This window comes from Glycine soja, chromosome 1 (assembly GCF_004193775.1).
Source record: "Glycine soja cultivar W05 chromosome 1, ASM419377v2, whole genome shotgun sequence".
NCBI lineage: Eukaryota > Viridiplantae > Streptophyta > Magnoliopsida > Fabales > Fabaceae > Glycine > Glycine soja.
This window is the reverse complement of record NC_041002.1, coordinates 49,433,390-49,452,211: the sequence shown is the minus strand read 5'-3', so window position 1 is coordinate 49,452,211 and position 18,822 is coordinate 49,433,390. Positions and strand designations below refer to the sequence as shown.

At 33.1% G+C, this 18,822-nt stretch overlaps 1 protein-coding gene and 1 pseudogene across 1 annotated transcript; one reads left to right on the top strand and one right to left on the bottom strand.

Annotated features, from left to right (window-relative positions):
* On the bottom strand, nt 1-1,968 carry LOC114391791. Its single transcript, XM_028352788.1, has 3 exons — nt 1,835-1,968; nt 899-1,748; nt 1-753 (listed from the first exon to the last, which is right to left on the bottom strand). The coding sequence occupies exons 1-3, from the start codon at nt 1,966-1,968 to the stop codon at nt 1-3; spliced, it is 1,737 nt and encodes a 578-aa protein (XP_028208589.1).
* Nucleotides 1,969-6,578: 4,610 nt separating this feature from the next.
* On the top strand, nt 6,579-11,418 carry LOC114418582 (annotated as a pseudogene).
* The last annotated feature ends 7,404 nt before the right edge of the window (nt 11,419-18,822 follow it).

The following is an 18,822-nucleotide window of genomic DNA, read 5'->3' as shown; positions in this document are numbered from 1 at the left end:
TCAGACAGCTTTAATGGAACGAGGAACTGACCATTGATGAATAGCGGCGACCTTAGAAGCCACGGGCTCCACTCCCCGCCGAGAAACCATGTGTTCGAGATACTCCACCTGGGGCTGCGCAAAGAAACATTTAGACAATTTTAGAACAAAATGATTGTCAAGCAGCACTTGAAAAGCAATTTCCAAATGGCTTAGGTGAGCCTCAAAGGAAGCACTGTATATGAGGATATTGTCAAAGAAGATGATGATGAAGTGGTGGAGGTATGGCCGGAAAATCAAGTTCATTGTGGCTTGGAAGGAAGATGGCACGTTGCACAACCCAAACAACATTACTTTGAACTCGTAATGGCTGTGATGGGTTCTGAAGGTGGGCTTGGGGATATCAGCATCATGTATCCAAATATGATGGTAGCCCTGCAACAAATTGAGCTTCGAGAAGCATTCCGCGCCACCCAACTCGTATAGCAATTCGTCAATGGTGGGGATAGGGAACCTATCCCTGACCGTCACCACGTTAAGAGCACGGTAGTCGATGCAAAACCTCCACGTACCATCCTGCTTCTGGACAAGCAACACCGGCGACGAGAAGAGGCTCGTGCTGGGTTGAATAAGCCCTTTCTGAAGCATGGAATCAACCTGAAGCTCAATCTCCTGCTTTTGATAGTGAGGATAACAGTAGGGCCTCACGTTGACTGGAGGGGAGTTTGGGACCAAGTGAATATAATGATCGATGGACCTAGCCGGAGGAAGGCTCTGGGGTAGTGAAATAAGGGTGCAAACTTAGTAATCAAAGGTTGAATTACGTCAGGTGTGTTGATGGGAAGTGGGTCAGGAGGATCTTCAAGAAATACAACAATATGGAAGTAGGAAACATCGTCGTGTTTCCGATAGAGGCGACGAAACTGGGGTTGGTGAGAATACCCAAGTTGGTGTCATTCTCGCCCTGTAATTCCACCAAGCGCCCTTGATGAAAGAATTGCATGCATAGGGTAGCATAATCAGTGAGGACTAGCCCCAAAGTCTTGAGCCATTGCACCCCCAAAACAATATTGGCGCTTGAAATTGGTAGGACATGGAGGTCGAGGACGAAGACATGGTTCTGAATGGTCAAAGAAACTGATTCACAAAGGCTGGTGCACTCCAAGTATTGACCATTTCCCGCCATCACTCGTAATGGGGTTTGAGTGGTCCGACAGGGCAAGCTCAGGGCGGTAGCTAATTGAGGCTGGATAAAATTGTGGGTACTTCTCCCATCAACAAGGAGGATCATACGATGGTCGGAAAGAAAGCCTGTGAGGCGCAAAGTTTCCGGTGCCAAATTGCCCGATAACGAGGTCAAGCTAATTTGGGCCGGGTTCGGGTTAGATGTAGAGTTTGTGTCTTGGGTCGGGTCGAAAGGGTCTATATGAGGCCAACTGGGGTCTTCATCTTCCACGATAAGAAGGAAAACCCTAGAGGTGCAACAATGCCCTCTATGGTACCTTTCGTCACAGTTGAAACACAGCCCACGCTCCCGGCGTGAGGTGAGTTCATCTGGAGTCAAGCGTTTCACTGTGGGTGGTGGGGGTTGAGGTGGTGAGGGCAAGAGAGGCAGGAGCATCGTGGGACGAGGAGGTGGGGGAATGATGGGTGGGGGTCGTGGTCGCGGTGGCGGGCGATGGTCTGACAGCTTCTCTTCTTGGAGGCGCGTGAGGCCGGCGGATTGGACCAGAGTCAGGGATGATGGGCCTGGGCTTTGCGGCGAATCTCTGGCATCAAGCCGAAGATGAAGCAACTCAAAAGGAACGGGGCCGACAAATCGATAATGTGATTAGCCAAGTCTTCGAACTCTGACAGGTAAGCTGCCACTGAACCCTTTTGAGTAAGTTTGAACAGGGCACCGAGGTCCTCATATTGTGATGGGGCAAACCGGGTTTGTAGTGCTTGCAGGAATGTGGGCCAGGAGGTAAATTGGGCGTTGCTGGTCATGTACTAAAACCAAGCAAGAGCCCAACCCTCCATGTAGAATGAAGCTATGGTAAGACGATCCTGGTCCGGGGTGCCATGGTATTCAAAGTACTGGTTGATCTTAAAGATCCAACCAAGAGGTTCGGTGCCGTCAAAACGAGGCATTTCTATCTTCATTTTGTGGGTGGTTGCAGGAATAGAGGTGGAGTGGTGAGGAACTGGTGTGGGGTTGTTTGTGGAAGAGGGGGTGACGGGAGCAATGTGGGTGATAAGCTCGTCCATTTTTTAGGGTCATCGAGTGCATGGTATCGCCAAGACGAGCAAGGACATCCTCGAGATGGCTGGAGAAGCCTGCGTGCTTGTGGGTGTCGGACATGTGGACAACGAGAACACCAAATGTTAGCTCTCCCTAGCTATTGGCTTCGAGGAACCAGAACCTCCAACAATTAAGAAGAAGAAGACACAGAGAAGAGAAGAGAAGGAACAAAGAAGGATAAGGTAATTTGTATATTTTTCATTGATTTCCTTGCTTGTTATTTACATATATTTATAGGCTTCCTAGTAACAGATGAATTCTAGGAATATTTGCAATAACCGAATTTGTTAGTGCTTGTCCCCCTAGAGCAGACAACATCAAGCAAGGAGGAGATTTTTCCTAAGGTGACTTCGCTGATCATCATCCATTCTTCCTCAGACGTAGTTGTTGAGGTAAGATGATTTTGCAACTTTTCTTTTGGGCTTTGCTTCTTCCTGTACCCCCTGGTTTGCTATTTGACCCTTACCCCTGCTGTTGTTTTTGAGTTCCTATCACGACCCCTCACTAGCCCAACCAACACCATGTGTCCTTAGCATCGTGTCCAAACACCACTGTGTAGCCACAATTCCTTTCCTTGGTTTGTGTGCCCATGCATCATTAGATATATTCTCGTAAAGGAAGAATAAAAGGGAAATGGGCAATGGAAGTCAGTTCCATTTTTGTGTAAAAAAAACAATCAAATCATGATTCCATAATATTTTTTGCACCCCTTCAAAAAGAACATAAACACAATTTTATTGTATAACAAAATCATGTTTTCGTGGTTTATCCACTAAGATATGTAGTATACTTTGAGTCCACATTCTGTCATACATAAATGGCTCTTCGGTGTAACAATATCGTTACATGGCATTATGAAAACATAAAAAAAAACCCACTTTTCCATGTCCAAATGGAAACGGTTTGTCAACTATCAAGTGAAGGTAAAATAAAACAGGACTATTCATGAAAAAATTAATAGACAAGACTTTTATCAAAGGCAACACTTGTTATATCCACTCCCCTTCTTTGTTTATCCACTCTTCTTTTCTAAGTAAATAAGAGAGTGTATTTTTTGAAAAACAAATTATAAAGGGAAGTGGATATAAGCAAAGAAGGAGAGCAAATATAACATCTGCGTATTAAAATTTGTCTAGTCTTCACTTTGTTGGGAGGTATAGAAAAACTGGTCCAAGTAAAATAGACTTGTATTAGTCATGGTGAAAAAGCCTTCACTTTAGGGCGTTTGCTTCACGAAATTATCTTACTTTCCTGAAAATATGAATGTTTATTTTTATTTTTTATTTATTATTTCAAAACTTTAAAAATATTTTTAGGAATATTAGAAATTAACCTAACGCATTTATATATATATATATATATATATATATATATATATATATATATATATATATATATATATATGTCAAGAAATAACATTTCCATTTACAATATTTTTAGAGATGTAATTCCCAAAAATATAAAATAATTACGTGAAACAAATAATTCCTCCGTTGTATAGTAATTCATAGTGGGTTAACTCTATTAAGTGAATGACTAATAAAATAATCCTGTTAGTTGATTAATTCTGCTAGTGAAAGTGATTAATTAACTCTTGATTTTTATACATTAATATCTCATATGCGACTTGTATAAATACATATGTTCAGTTCAGTTGTATGTAATAGACAGTGTGTTAAATCGATTTAACGATTTATGCAAATTTTTGGATTTTTTATTTTTGTAATTTTTGGTTTCAACAATTTTTTTATTTGTTAAATTGATTTAACGATTTATAAATATTTTAATTCAATTTTAAATATCCTTATTTCATACCAATATCATAATATTATAGAAAAAAAGTCTAAGACTTTTGATTGTCTCAAGACTTCATAACATTGCTTTTAATAAAGTCTCCCAAGGAATTTCTTAGTAATAATAGTAGTCAGTGTTCTCGATGGACCAATTCCGGGATTAGCGGCTACTGAATTTCCATTCATTGATCCAGCTCAATCTACTTTCTTTCATTTTTGCCCTTTTTTCTTCTTTTCAAATGTAAGTACACACTCTAAATTATTTTGTTTTATAGAAACAAGTATTAGAGTTTTGCAATATTTCATGCATCTTATTATTTAATAAAATGAGTTAGATTCCTTTTGATGCACTTTAAATATATGTGATATTAAATAGTTTCTCTAAATATAAAAGTATATGAAATAAACCTTAGTTTGATTACAGTAACTTGATAAAATGACTGTTTAGATATTAATTATTTGTAGGATTTATTATTTGATACAATAAAATTTTAAAACTCCAACTTAATATAGGAAAATAAGTAAGTTAGTATTTTCTAAGTAAATTATAATTTATTAAAATGTATAATAACTTAAATAACAACTTATAATAATAATAATAATAAATTAATAATAATAATAATAATAATCACACCTCTATTTCAACAGGGTATCCCTCTCCTGAAAGTGTAACATTTTTTTTATAGAAACATTATTTTTTAACAACTTAAAACTAATTAACACAAATAATTTATAATCCGAACTATCCGAACCTTATTCCTGGAAAAATGACATAATCTAATTTTATGAGAACGAAAAATAGATTATTTTTATTATAAAAACAAAATTCAAATTTTGTCATGGATAAAAAACATATTTTTACCTATAACATATTAAAAAATGATTTCAAAATTGAGACGCATATCACGTCAAATTACAAAATGATCATTTTCTATTTTTGCTACTATTTTTCATTTATAATTTTGAACATTTTAACCCTTAAAAAAATTAAATTTGGATTTCGAGTTTCGTAACTTTTCCGATAATTGTTTTAGTATATATTTTTACATTTATCAATAATATAACTTAGGAGGAAATTAAAAGTATTTTTAAAAATAAAATAATACTTTTATAACTATTATTAAACTAATTATTAGCACAATTCCTGTGCTATCAATGCAGAGCTCAATTTCTACACACAAAAAAAAAAAAAAAAACGCAGGGCTTAATATTTCTTTTGGTAGAGTAAAATTTAGGGGGAGAGGATGGTGCCCATTCGAAACAAGAAAAAAATCTTTTAAGACTCAAAAAGCACTTACAATAAAATGGAAAAGGCTAAAGCCTAGAAATTAATTCTTTTTTGTAGAGGAGGCTTAATTCTATGTCTTGACCTGTTACTATAAAATAATACCATACCATATATTACAATACCAATAACTAAAGTCATTTTATTACAAATTTAACATTATTGTTAAAAAAACAAAAAAAACAAAATACATTAAATCCATTAGCATTTAAATTCAATAAAAAGTTATATAACTCCTAACATTTTTTTGCTGAATTATATAACTCCTAGCGTAAACATTATACATACGTACAAAACTTGTTATGCATATCAATCTTTTTTTTAATATAATTCTTGCTTCTATAATGATTAATTGCACACCATCATATATTCTTCGTCCGAGTAAAATTGAGTTTGATCTCTAAGTAACTTTTGGATTTGATCATATATGCTGAATAAAAAAAATGTAATTAAAAGAAAAGTAATCAAGTAAGTTAATTGGACAAAAATTAATAATTGGTAAAGGTAGTAGGAATTCCACATCAATATAATGGTGAAAAAAATGATAAATTGCTCATTAAAATTGTTTTTGTATCAAATTTTCTTTTAATTTGATATTAATGATATATTAATTAAATTGTTATCAAACTTTTATTACATGCTAAAAGTTATCATTTTATATCATACAATTTTGCATATCATTTTCTCTTGATTAATTAAACAAATGATACGCAGAAAATAGATAAGAATACATATTTAAAAGAATAAAATATATTTATAATCCTTATATTTTCGTTAAAATTTGGTATTAGTTTCCGAACTTCTACTTTGATCCATTTGGTCCCTAACTCTTAAAAAAAAAATTCGTTCCTCATGTTGAAAATCATTTGTGATAAGCTACAAAAACAATTACTTTTCCAAAAATTCAGGAACTAAATTGTTATAATACAAGGACTAATACCAATTTTTACTAAAATTACGGGATTAATAACATATTTCACCAATATTAAAAAATATATTTGACTAAAGCTGTTTTGGGGCTAATTCTTAACGTGAATAAAAAGTCCCTCTCGTTATTCTAACTTTATAAATTTCTCCAAAATTAGGTCCAATATGCAATTGCCTGTTGGTTGGTTATTGACTTGACCCTTTACTTGCATTATTGGTTACTGACTTGACCTGAACGACGTACATTTGTCTGATTCCATCCAATTTACCAGACTCCATATAAGACTATCTAAGAATAGAAATACCACCATCTAGCAGAAAATGAAGCATTTTTATCTCATGTTACTTGCATTTTGGTTTGTATACGTCCACTTGTTCTTTTTGTTTACACTAAACACATTATGGCTTAGCCCAAACATGTCTGCCTTTGCATCAAGAAATGAGGTTGATCATTTGACATTGCTTAAATTCAGAGAATCCATATCCAGTGACCCATATGGAATCTTGCTCTCTTGGAATACTTCTGCTCACTTCTGTAACTGGCATGGAATCACATGCAACCCCATGCTTCAAAGAGTTACAAAGATCAACTTGCGAGGATACAACTTGAAGGGATCCATATCTCCTCATGTAGGCAATCTCTCTTATATCAAAAGCTTCATCCTTGCAAATAACAGCTTCTACGGGAACATCCCACAAGAATTGGGACGATTGTCACAATTGCAGATTCTCTCTATCGGAAATAACTCATTGGTAGGAGAAATTCCTACAAACTTGACAGGTTGTGTTCAACTCAAAATCTTACACTTAAATGGAAACAATTTGATTGGCAAAATACCGATCCAAATTTTCTCGCTTCAGAAGCTTCAGTATTTTTTGGTTGTTAGAAACCAGTTAACTGGAGGAATCTCATCATTCATAGGGAATCTTTCATCCCTAACTTACCTCCAGGTGGGAGGTAACAACTTAGTGGGAGATATTCCACAAGAAATATGCCACCTTAAAAGCTTGACAACCATAGTAATTGGTCCTAACAGATTGTCTGGTACATTTCCTTCTTGTCTTTATAATATGTCATCTCTTACAGCAATCTCAGCTACAGTAAATCAATTTAATGGTTCTCTTCCGCCCAACATGTTCCACACCCTCCCCAATCTCCAAGAAGTTGGATTTGGTGGCAATCAATTCTCAGGTCCGATCCCACCTTCCATCATAAATGCATCTTTCCTTACAATATTTGATATCAGTGTAAACCATTTCTCAGGACAAGTTTCAAGTCTAGGGAAGGTACAAAATCTTTTTTTGCTAAATTTGTCTGAGAACAATCTAGGTGACAATTCAACTAATGATTTGGACTTTTTAAAATCATTAACAAACTGTAGTAAGTTGAATGTGTTATCTATATCTTACAATAATTTTGGAGGTCATTTGCCAAATTTATTGGGCAATTTATCCACCCAACTCAATGTACTATATCTTGGGGGTAATCAAATATCAGGAGAAATTCCTGCCGAATCAGGAAATTTAATTAACTTAATTCTCTTGACAATGGAAAATAATTATTTTGAAGGGTTTGTTCCTAGTGCTTTTGGGAAATTTCAGAAGATGCAAGTGCTAGAACTTGGTGGGAACAATCTTTCAGGAGATATTCCAGCCTTCATAGGCAACCTCAGTCAATTGTTTCATTTGGGTATAGGAGAAAACATGTTAGAAGGGATTATTCCTCGAAGTATAGAAAATTGCCAGATGTTACAATACTTGAAACTTTCACAAAACAGACTTAGAGGAACCATACCCTTAGAGATTTTTAATCTTTCATCTCTAACAAACTTGAATTTGTCACAAAACTCATTGAGTGGTAGTATGTCAGAAGAAGTGGGCAGGCTAAAACATATCTCTAGCCTAGATGTGTCTAGCAATAATTTGTCTGGTGATATTCCTGGAATGATTGGAGAATGCCTAATGCTGGAGTACCTTTATTTACGGGAGAATTCCTTCCAGGGATTTATACCAACCTCTTTGGCTTCATTAAAAGGTCTAAGAAAATTAGACCTGTCACAAAATCGCTTGTCTGGAACAATTCCTAATGTTTTGCAAAATATTTCTACTTTGGAATACTTGAATGTATCTTTCAACATGTTGAATGGTGAGGTACCAACAGAAGGTGTCTTTCAAAATGCAAGTGAGTTAGTGGTGACGGGAAATAGTAAACTTTGTGGAGGTATTCCAGAACTGCATCTACCACCATGCCTTGTCAAAGGTAACAAACTTGTAGAACACCACAAGTTCAGGTTGATAGCAGTGATAGTTAGTGTACTTGCTTTTCTTCTCATTCTGTCCATTATTCTAACTATCTATTGCATGAGGAAAAGGAGTAAGAAACCATCTTTGGATTCACCAATAATTGACCAACTGGCTAAAGTTTCATACCAAAGTCTACACAACGGAACTGATGGGTTCTCAACTGCAAACTTGATAGGGTCTGGAAATTTTAGCTTTGTCTACAAAGGAACTCTTGAGTCAGAAGACAAAGTTGTAGCCATAAAGGTCCTAAACCTTCAAAGAAAAGGAGCTCACAAGAGTTTCATAGCTGAATGCAATGCTCTTAAAATATTAAACATCGACATCTTGTTCAGATTTTGACATGTTGTTCCAGCACAGATTACAAAGGTCAAGAATTTAAAGCTCTAATTTTTGAGTACATGAAAAATGGAAGCTTAGAGCAATGGCTGCATCCTATGACACGAAGTGCAGAGCATCCGAGAACATTGAACCTTGATCAAAGGTTAAATATCATGATTGATGTTTCTTCTGCATTACACTATCTTCATCATGAATGTGAGCAATCAATCATTCATTGTGATTTAAAACCAAGCAATGTCCTTCTTGATGATGACATGACTGCTCATGTGAGTGATTTTGGCATAGCAAGACTTCTCTCAACCATCAATGGGTCCACTTCTAAGCAAACAAGTACAATTGGATTAAAGGGGACTGTTGGCTATGCTCCTCCAGGTATGTTCTCATTTTTTCTATGTCAACTTGTTATTTATTAGTATTGTGTATCATTGTATTGACAATTTTTTTTAATATATATTGTAGAGTATGGAATGGGTTCTGATGTGTCAACTTATGGCGATGTGTATAGCTTTGGGATTCTTATGTTGGAAATGCTTACCGGAAGAAGACCCACTGATGAAATGTTTGAAGATGGTCAAAATCTTCGTAACTTAGTTGAAATTTCATTTCCTGATAATTTTTTGCAGATTTTGGACCTACGACTTATTCCAATAGACGAAGCAACAACATTGGAAGGAAACAATTTGATTCTTAATGCAAACATGGAGAAGTGCTTAGTTTCCCTTTTTAGGATTGGACTTGCTTGTTCTATGAACTCACCAAAAGAAAGAATGGATGTGGTTGATATCACCAGGGAGCTTAGTCAAATCAGGAAGGACTTAAATGACATTAAGCTTTAGGCGACTTAAATCCAAAGTGAAATATTACATTTTACTAGATGAACATTACTTAAATGACATTGAAAATTATTTTTATTTCAACTTCCAAGATAACTTATTTATTATAATTGGTGACAATCTTCACTATAAATAGAAAAGAGAATTAGTGGAGAAACACAACACATGTAGAGAATGTGTGAGAAGAAAGATTGTGAAATAAAGTCACTTTGTTGAGAGAAAAATATCTTTGTGAGAGTGTTATCGTTTTTTTAACCATTGAGTAAGGTATTGATGTTTGTAGAGTGATATATTATTTGAGATGAGTTATAATCTTGTAATCATTTTTGTGATTGTGGAATACTTTTTAAAACGATTCGGTGGACGTAGACAAAAAGTGTCAAATCAGGTTAAATTCTTGTGTTTGTTAATATTTTTTTATTATATAATCTTTATTGTGTTCTCACTTTCCTTTGTGTATGTGAATAGTTTTATTTGAAGGAACATTTATATATATAGAAAGCCCAGAAAAGAAAAACTTCCTTGTTAACATACGCATCAATGATAACATCTAAGCTAGTACTATTTATTTGCTATTTGTTTGTCCTTGCATTTGGCCTGTTTTTTTTTTTTTTTTTGTAATTGACAGTATTTTTTCTGCAGAATATTTTGAATTTACAGTAAATATAAAAGCTTACTTTGAAGGATAGAACTAACAAGCAACTCAATGCCCCCATTGAAGCAATAGTCAAGGCCATTAAACAAATAGGAGTCAAGGTCAACTAGATTAGAAAATACTATAACTAGAAGCAATAAATATATTTATGTACAATTAAGAAATTGAGAAGTAAATTTTATAAACGGACCAAGTAAATTCCATGGAAATTAATCTAGTTAGTTATAGGGGTTTCTGAATTTTACTATACATGATTATATAGTCAAATTGACTAAGTATCCTAAAGCAATCTCATCTAGGCAATATGAGATTGTTTTTCTGGTACATGGCAATATACAATTGTTCAAATTATCTATCTACCCATTTGCTTTTAGGATTTGAAGTTAAGAGATTTAAGCATGTCTCCTCCAGAGCTTTATTCAACCGTCAAAAGCTTGTGCAGTTCCGGTCATGGTATGCCTTTCTAGACTGCAACATAGAAATAGATTTGCTAGCTATGTGTTTCACTGTGCAACATTCTATTATATGTTAATAGCACAAAAAGAGCTAATACTTTTAGATGCTTACTCTAACTAACCTATAATTTGTTAACCGGGAAATCCTCTGCTCTGCTGTAAGAGAGCTAATAGCTTTTGTAGATGCTCAACCTGTAGTTAGTGTTAACAATAGAATCATAAGAGTTAGCAGATGTAAGAAGAAGAAATCTACGAGGCCAAGGCAGAGAGAGAGATTTAAAAAACGTTATATTTATGACACAACTTGTGCATGATTACATTTTCTCAATGTCAACTTGTGCATAATCTTGGATATACCTGGGCACTTCTTTGTTGGAGTGGAGGTGCATAATGTTGCAGAGTTGGGCTACGCTATGCACGGCGTAGAACATCCAATTCTTACCACAATTATTCAAAAACTTGACTCCTTTTGATAGAAATTAAGATGCAATGTAGTATGCAATGAAGCTACTCTGATACTCTCTACTCTAATACATATATAGTGAAATAAAACATGAAATAAAGGGAGTAATTTAAAAAGATTTATTTCACAACTTCAAATAAAATTTTTTAATGGAATAAAATGTTCACATTCACAATTTAACCAAGTTAAAACTTATCGGTAAGAATATAAAAATGACTTTCGTCTCCAAACAAAGACCGTACTGGTATTATGTAACATTCCATTTTTTTCGTGAAATAAATTAAAAAAAAAATTCATTTAAAATAAATAGAGTTTTTAAAAAAATTGATGAGGTTTTTGTAATTAAATAAATAAGGAGAAATAAATTTATTAAAATAATGATTTGAAAGAAAATAAAAAGAATATTTGATTTATTCATTTGATAGGAAATAAAATAGAGTTTATTTTTATAAAATAATAAAAATAAATAAATAAAGTAAATAATAGGTTGTGAGTACCCTAAATATAAAGAGAAACATGTTAGCTCACTGACTCTTCGTCTCTACGTCTCCTCTTCCTCTCAATTTTTTATTTTCCCCTTCCAAAATCTTCTCTTTTTTCCGCATACACTCAAATTTGTCTTGTTATAACGATGATCTCAGACTTTTTAATCGTTGGATCGTGGTGATATTTCAGCACCAGGTTTGCAACTCAGTTCCGAGAATTCTAACCGTTGGAAATTGCAAATAATTGTCAGATCTAAGAAAAATGTTCTTCACATTGTAACTTTCTCTTTTCCCGCAGAAAATCAAAACCTGTCCAGTAAAATTATGATCTCATACTCGTTAACCGTTGGATTGTTGTGAAGCTTAGCCACCTGGTTTGAAATTCAATTTCACACACATTCACCATTGGGATCTATGAAATAATATTCATGGAGAGAGAACAATGAATTACACGAAGACAGTACAAAATGAAGGCTTTAATCTCATCTATTTCTCTCTAACGCTTAGAAACCCTATCAGAGCAAATCAGATGAAAAACTTGAGGAATCTCAGGAAATTTCTAGGGATGCCACTGTCACTGTCAGAATACATACGTGAGTCCACTTAGAAGTGAGAGATAAGTTTATCGCAATTGGGGTTAGAATGATTATGTGTAGGGATCCTTAGAGGATTAAATTTGAGTTTATTTTTGGATATTTATTGAATTATAATTTTTCCTTTACAATTATAAATACAATATTGTTGTGTTTGACAAACCAATTGATGTTTTGATGCAAATTGGTTGATAAACTTGAGTGCTCTTGGTGTTTTCGTATTTTTGACCTATGATTTTGATTTATTGATTTTAATATGATTGTGTGAAATTATTTGAGGGGTTTTACTCCTCATCCTATGAGAAATATTTTATATAAATTGTTATATTGAGATTATGAAATGATGATTCAAATTGTGAGTAACTGACAAATTAAACTTGTGATGAATGGTGAGATACATGTGTATTGAGATATTATATGTATTGAGTTGTGAGCCATGAACTGTGCAATCACACAATTGTAAGACCCTTTAAGGGCGACGAGTTTTGCGCAATGAGTATTGTGATGGGATCCACTGTGGGAACCCGACAAGTTTAATCACTTTGAGGCGCGACGAGTTAAAATGATTTTGAAAATAATTGAGTAGTTGTGTGTATTGCATAATTCATAGGTAAAGTGTATATGATTTCTAAGGTGTAATAACATGTTAAATTGAGATTATACCATTGTGATTGAGATCGAGTGTATGTGATAAATTGAGTATGTATTGACTTGTGATAATAATCATCAATTGACCTGTTAAAGATAATAATCTCGTGATTATAATCTTAAAGGCAGAATTATAATCATAAAAATCTCAAAATAAATTTTAATTTGATCCTCTAAGGATCCTTACACATATTCATTCTAACCATAATTGCGATAAGTTCATCCCTTATTTCTAAGTAGGTTCACGTGTGTAGTCCGACATCAATAGCGACATCTCTAGCAGTTTCCTAAGATTCCTCAAGCTTTTCCTCTGATTGTTCTGTTAGGGTTTCTAAGCATTAGATAGAAGGAGAAATGATTGGAGTCTCAATTTCAGAACAATCTAACGGTTAACGAGTTCGGGATTGTAGTTTTATTAAGACATGTTTGAGTATGCGAGAAAAAGAGAGAATTTTGGGGAAAGAAAGAAGTGAGAACGAATTTGGGAGGAAGAAAGAGCGTAAAGACTCATGTAAAAACTGACCTAATATGTCTTTATTTATTGCTAAGGTACTCTAAGCATATTATTTATTCTATTTTTTTTATTTTATTATTTTATACAAATGAACTCTATTTTACTCTTTAATTAAATAAATAACCAATTAAAACATTCATTTATTTTCTAAAACATCATTTTACTATACTTGTTTTCTAATACTATGAAACCTATAGCACCCTATTTTTTTGTAAAATAAATTAAAAATGATTTTTTATTTAAAAATAAATAGTTTTAAAAAAATGATGAGGTTTTGATAATTAAATTAATAAGGAGAAATAATTTTATTAATTAAAATAATAGTTTGAAGGAAAATAAAAAAGATATTTTATTTATTCATTTGATAGAAAATAAAATAGAGTTATTATTTATAAAATAATAAAAATAAAGAAAAATAGAGTAAATAATAGACTGAGAGTACTTTATCTATAAATAGAGACACGTTAGGTCAGTTTTCATATTGACGATACGTCTATACGCTTCCTCTTCCTCTCAATCTCGTTTTTCCTTCTTCCTTCCCCAAAACCCTTTATTTTCTTGGATACACCCAAACTTGTCTCATTAAAATGATGATCAGAGACTCTTTGAACGTTGGATCATCTTGAAATTTCAGCACCAAGTTTGGTACTAAATCCCGAACATAGACACAAATCTGTTCCCGTCGGAATTTGCGTAAAAATGTCTGAGATGAAAGAAATGCTCTTCGCGTCGTAGCTTCCTTTTTCCCGCATACACACAAATTTGTTCCCGTAAAACTATGATCCCAGACTCCTTAACCATTGGATCATCGTGAAATATAAATAATAGGTAGGAAATTAACTTTTGCACAACTCTACCGTTAGGATTTATGAAATAATGTCTACAGAGAGAGAAACATTCCTTTCATGGAGACAGTAAAATGAAGACTTTAATCCCTTCTCTTTCGCTTTAACGCTTGGAAACCTTAATAGAGCAACCAGAGGAAAAACTTAAGGAATCTTAAAAAATTGCTAGAGATTTCTTTATTACTGTCGGAATACACACGTGAGCGCGCTTAAAGGTAAGGGATGAGTTTATTGCAATTGGGCTTAGAATAAAAATGTATAAGGATCCTTAGAGGATCAAATTGAGGTTTATTTTGAGATCTTTACTGTATTATAATTCTTACTGTATGATTATGTGAAATTGTTTGAGAGGCTTTATGATGTGAATCTGATTAGGAGCGGATCGCTTGATACAGGCTGTAGAGTTTGTTGGATGACGCCACTTCCAGTGAAGGAAGATAAGTCAGGGTAAACGCCACTTCCGGTAAAGGAAGATAAGTCCGGGTAGACACCACTTCCAGTGAAGGAAGATAAGTCAGGGTAGACGTCACAAAGATTACCTTGATAAGTCTGATAATTGGTTCAACAAGGAACCCAGAGAGAAACTCTCACCCAATTTTATCAAATGCCAAAAGTTTTTTTTATTGAAAACAAAAACCAATACTTATAGTGTATCTGAACAAAAAGATAAAAATAGACATGAGTCTTCTAAACAGTTTGGGCCAAAATTACAATAAATAAAAATTATAACTAAAAAACATATTTAACTCGGGCCTTCAAATTAGTTTGGGCCTTCAGCAATAATTAATAGTCTTGGTAGAGCCTCTGTTTCTGGGCCTTCATCTTTCTCTACTTGGGCCTTCATCCTTCTCCACTCGGGGGCTTTGTCCTTCTCCACTTGGGCCTTCGCCCTTCTCCACTTGGGCCTTTAGCCTGCATTTGGCCAGTTTCAGGATTCTCATCACTTTACTCCCCGTGTTGTGAGAAGTATTTTTTTATAATTTGTTTGTGTTTTGGATAAGATTAGAGTGATAAATAGTTATATTGTGATCATGAAATTGTGATTAAAATTATGTATAAGTAATAAATTGAATATGTGATAAATTGTGGGATAACATGTTGCGTTGAGATTATAATATTGTTATTGAGATTGACTATAAGTGTAAAGTTGAACATGTGTTAGTTTGTGAGATACACCTAAACATGTAATGATGGATTGTGACGTTATGAGATGTTAAATTGTGGACATGAGATTTGGTTGTGAATAAGTGTGTGGTTAACACTTGATGTGAAAATACTTGTGTTGTGAGTTGTGAATTATGCAATAACCCGACTGATGTTTACCTTGAGAAAAATGTTTATGCATAGTGTTAAAAGGAAAGTGTTGGATTCCTAGTTAGGAACTTAAAGTATTAAATTGTAGCGTAATGTATTAAACGTGTTTGAAACATGGGTGTGAAGTCGTGGGTATTGTATAATTCATGAGCAGTGTCTACGTGCAAAAATTGTTTTAGGGGTTGGACCTAAATTTGGAAGGTGAGACCCTAACAGATTCTTTGGAGTCTAGGCATTGAAGGTAAATACACTTGGTTTGAGTACTCCTTAAAGCCTATGTTGATCCCATATGGTTGGAATATTCTAACAAAACAGAGTGATCCTGACTGGTCACCTTATGATTTTACTTAGTGAGAGTGATCTGACGTACCCATTGTGTGGTGTGTCTTTTTATGTACTCTTAAGCGCCCCAATATGATTTTTCACTAATATGATATCACATTACATATATGCTTGAGTCTTAGTATAATTGTTACATAACACTTATTAATTTTTTATTATAAAATTGATGAGTATTATTACGTCTTGACCCACGTGTGTGATTCATGTATAACATGATTGGTGATTGAAAAATTAATTTTAAAAGATAAAGTGGTGAAGTGACGTGAATTGTATTAAGTTGAATTATATTATAAATATTTTCATAATTTATTATTTGTTTATTTGTATTTTTTTAGAAATGTAATAACTCACTCCCTATGTACTATTTGTGTTTGGATCATGTGATGATCTCGAACCTTGTGTTCGTGGGAGCAGATGATCAGATGAATGACTTTAAAAAACCTCATGCTAGAGGGCGTCAGAACATACTGTTATGATAGAATGTGACATTGGAGCATACATTTTTAAATTAATTGTATGAAATCTTGGATGACCTTGCTTTTGAGTCGAGATGATTTTATTATTTATTTGGATGCATGATGTTAGAAAAGTGAATGTGAACCTTTTACCTTTTTAAAATGTTTTTATTTAAATGCGTTTTAAAAACTTTTAATTAATTCCGCATTTTTATTTTTTTTATTATTAGTACATATATGTGTAAGGTAGAGGGTGTCACAAAATTCTTATTTTAATTAACAAAAACTTTTTTTTCTCATTTATTTAATTTCTAAAAACTCTATTAATTTTTAAATAAAATTTTTTATTTATTTTTTTAAAAATGAGATGTTACCGCTAGAGTACTAAAAAAGTGAAATTCAAGATTAAATACCAATAAATACTAAATATTTGTAATATGTATTTCTTTTTGTTTTTGTTTGATCTTATAATAAAATGGACTGAACTTTTTAGATGGACTATTCTTTATTTGAGTTCTGATACTATTTTTTTAAATCCCATTTTTACTAAAGCAGCCATATTTTGTGTTTTTGTAAAAAGAAAATTCCATAAAAATCTTGATTTTTTGGAAATTAGTTTCTGGAACCGTTACAATTCTAACAGGATTTAATTCCAGGATGTGTTAAAATTCTAACATTTCCGGAATCTAAATTCTGGAAGCCAATTTCAACATAGCCATTCAGCATGATGAGGTACATTTGTCAGTTGTAGATTTTCAGCACTACCAATGAACAGGAAGTTCTTAACATCTTAACTTTTAGCTCAATCAGTCACTGTCCTACAAGTGAAGATTGATATTTTAAGTTGTCTGTGTTAGATATTGCATTTACTTATGTCTAAGTCTCTGTTTCATTAGAAGAATTCTAATTGAGAATTGCATTATGCTAGCGTTGAACTAAAAGAAAATGTATGTGTTGCTTGCCACTGGTGCTCAGTAAGGCATAAATGTATTGTGCACAAGAATTACTACAGCTCTAGGTTGATGTCTGAACTATATTTAATTTCTTTGAAACTGATGTCTGAACTTGTCTATATATGTAAAATAGACAAGACTTTTATCAAAGGCAATAAATTAAAAATTGGTAAGTCTTCACTTGGTAGGGACATATAAAACGTAACATAGACTTGTACTAGTCATGGTGAAAAGTCTTCAATTCACTTTTTTTTTTCTTTCGATACGAAGCTTCAATTCACTTGGTCTTCATGATAGGAACCTACAAAATTTGTCAAGTCTTCACTTGGTAGGGACGTATTAAATTTGTCAAGTCTTCACTAAAGTAGACAAGTGCCAACTTTTGTCAATAGAAATAAAATATAATTTGTTAAGACTTGGAAGGAACGTATAAACTGGGGCATGTACCGCGTCTCTGTTTACATTAAATAAGTTTGAATTTAGGTGATTTTGATTTTATAGGAATTAATTTTTAATAAAAATAGATTTAAATAATTAATAAACACTTGATAATTTTTATTTTAAAAATATGCTTGCAATTTTTTTAAATATGAAATCATAAATTTCAGTTTAGTTAAAAGCATTTTTAGAATATTAGATTTTTGTGTGAAGTATTGTTTAGAGCATGACACATGAGTTAGTATATTTTTTTAGTTGACTGACTTATTTATCAAAAAATGCCTTCACATTTTAGATTCATAACTTTTTTATTTATACTTGTTTTTAAGTCATTAAAATGGAACTTATTCTCCTACGCTCCTCTGACATTTATCACTTGCCTTCAATCTCTAACTTTGATAAACTAGCAACTTTAGCATTTGATTTTCAAGAACACTTTTGGATTGAGGATGTGCCTCACCAAGTGTTATCTTATATTTAGTCTGATGTAATCTCTTCTGTTGGCTCATTGCCTTAACAAAATTGCATCTGACTTCAAAAAAAAAAAAACTTTGAACTTGTACTTGCTTGGGTTTTAGAGGTGACATGTGTTTACTTTAATTTATGAGAAAAAAATAAAAGAATATTTATGTAAGAGAATAATGAGTTTGAAGTGTCAAATTATTTTGGGACATATAGGTTTAGGTTTCTTAAGATTAAATCCTCCAATATATCCACTTTCTCACACTCTTGCATTATAATTCACATAAATTATAACACACTATTTAGAGCCATATTCAAAGAAAGACCTAAACTACAAAAAAAAAAAGTAATAAAAAATTAATTAAAGGACTCAACAAGAAAAAGTGTCAAACCTTTTTTTTTAAAAAAAAGACACAAGTGATCAGGAAATGAAGACAAAAATGTTCTTCTTTCCCA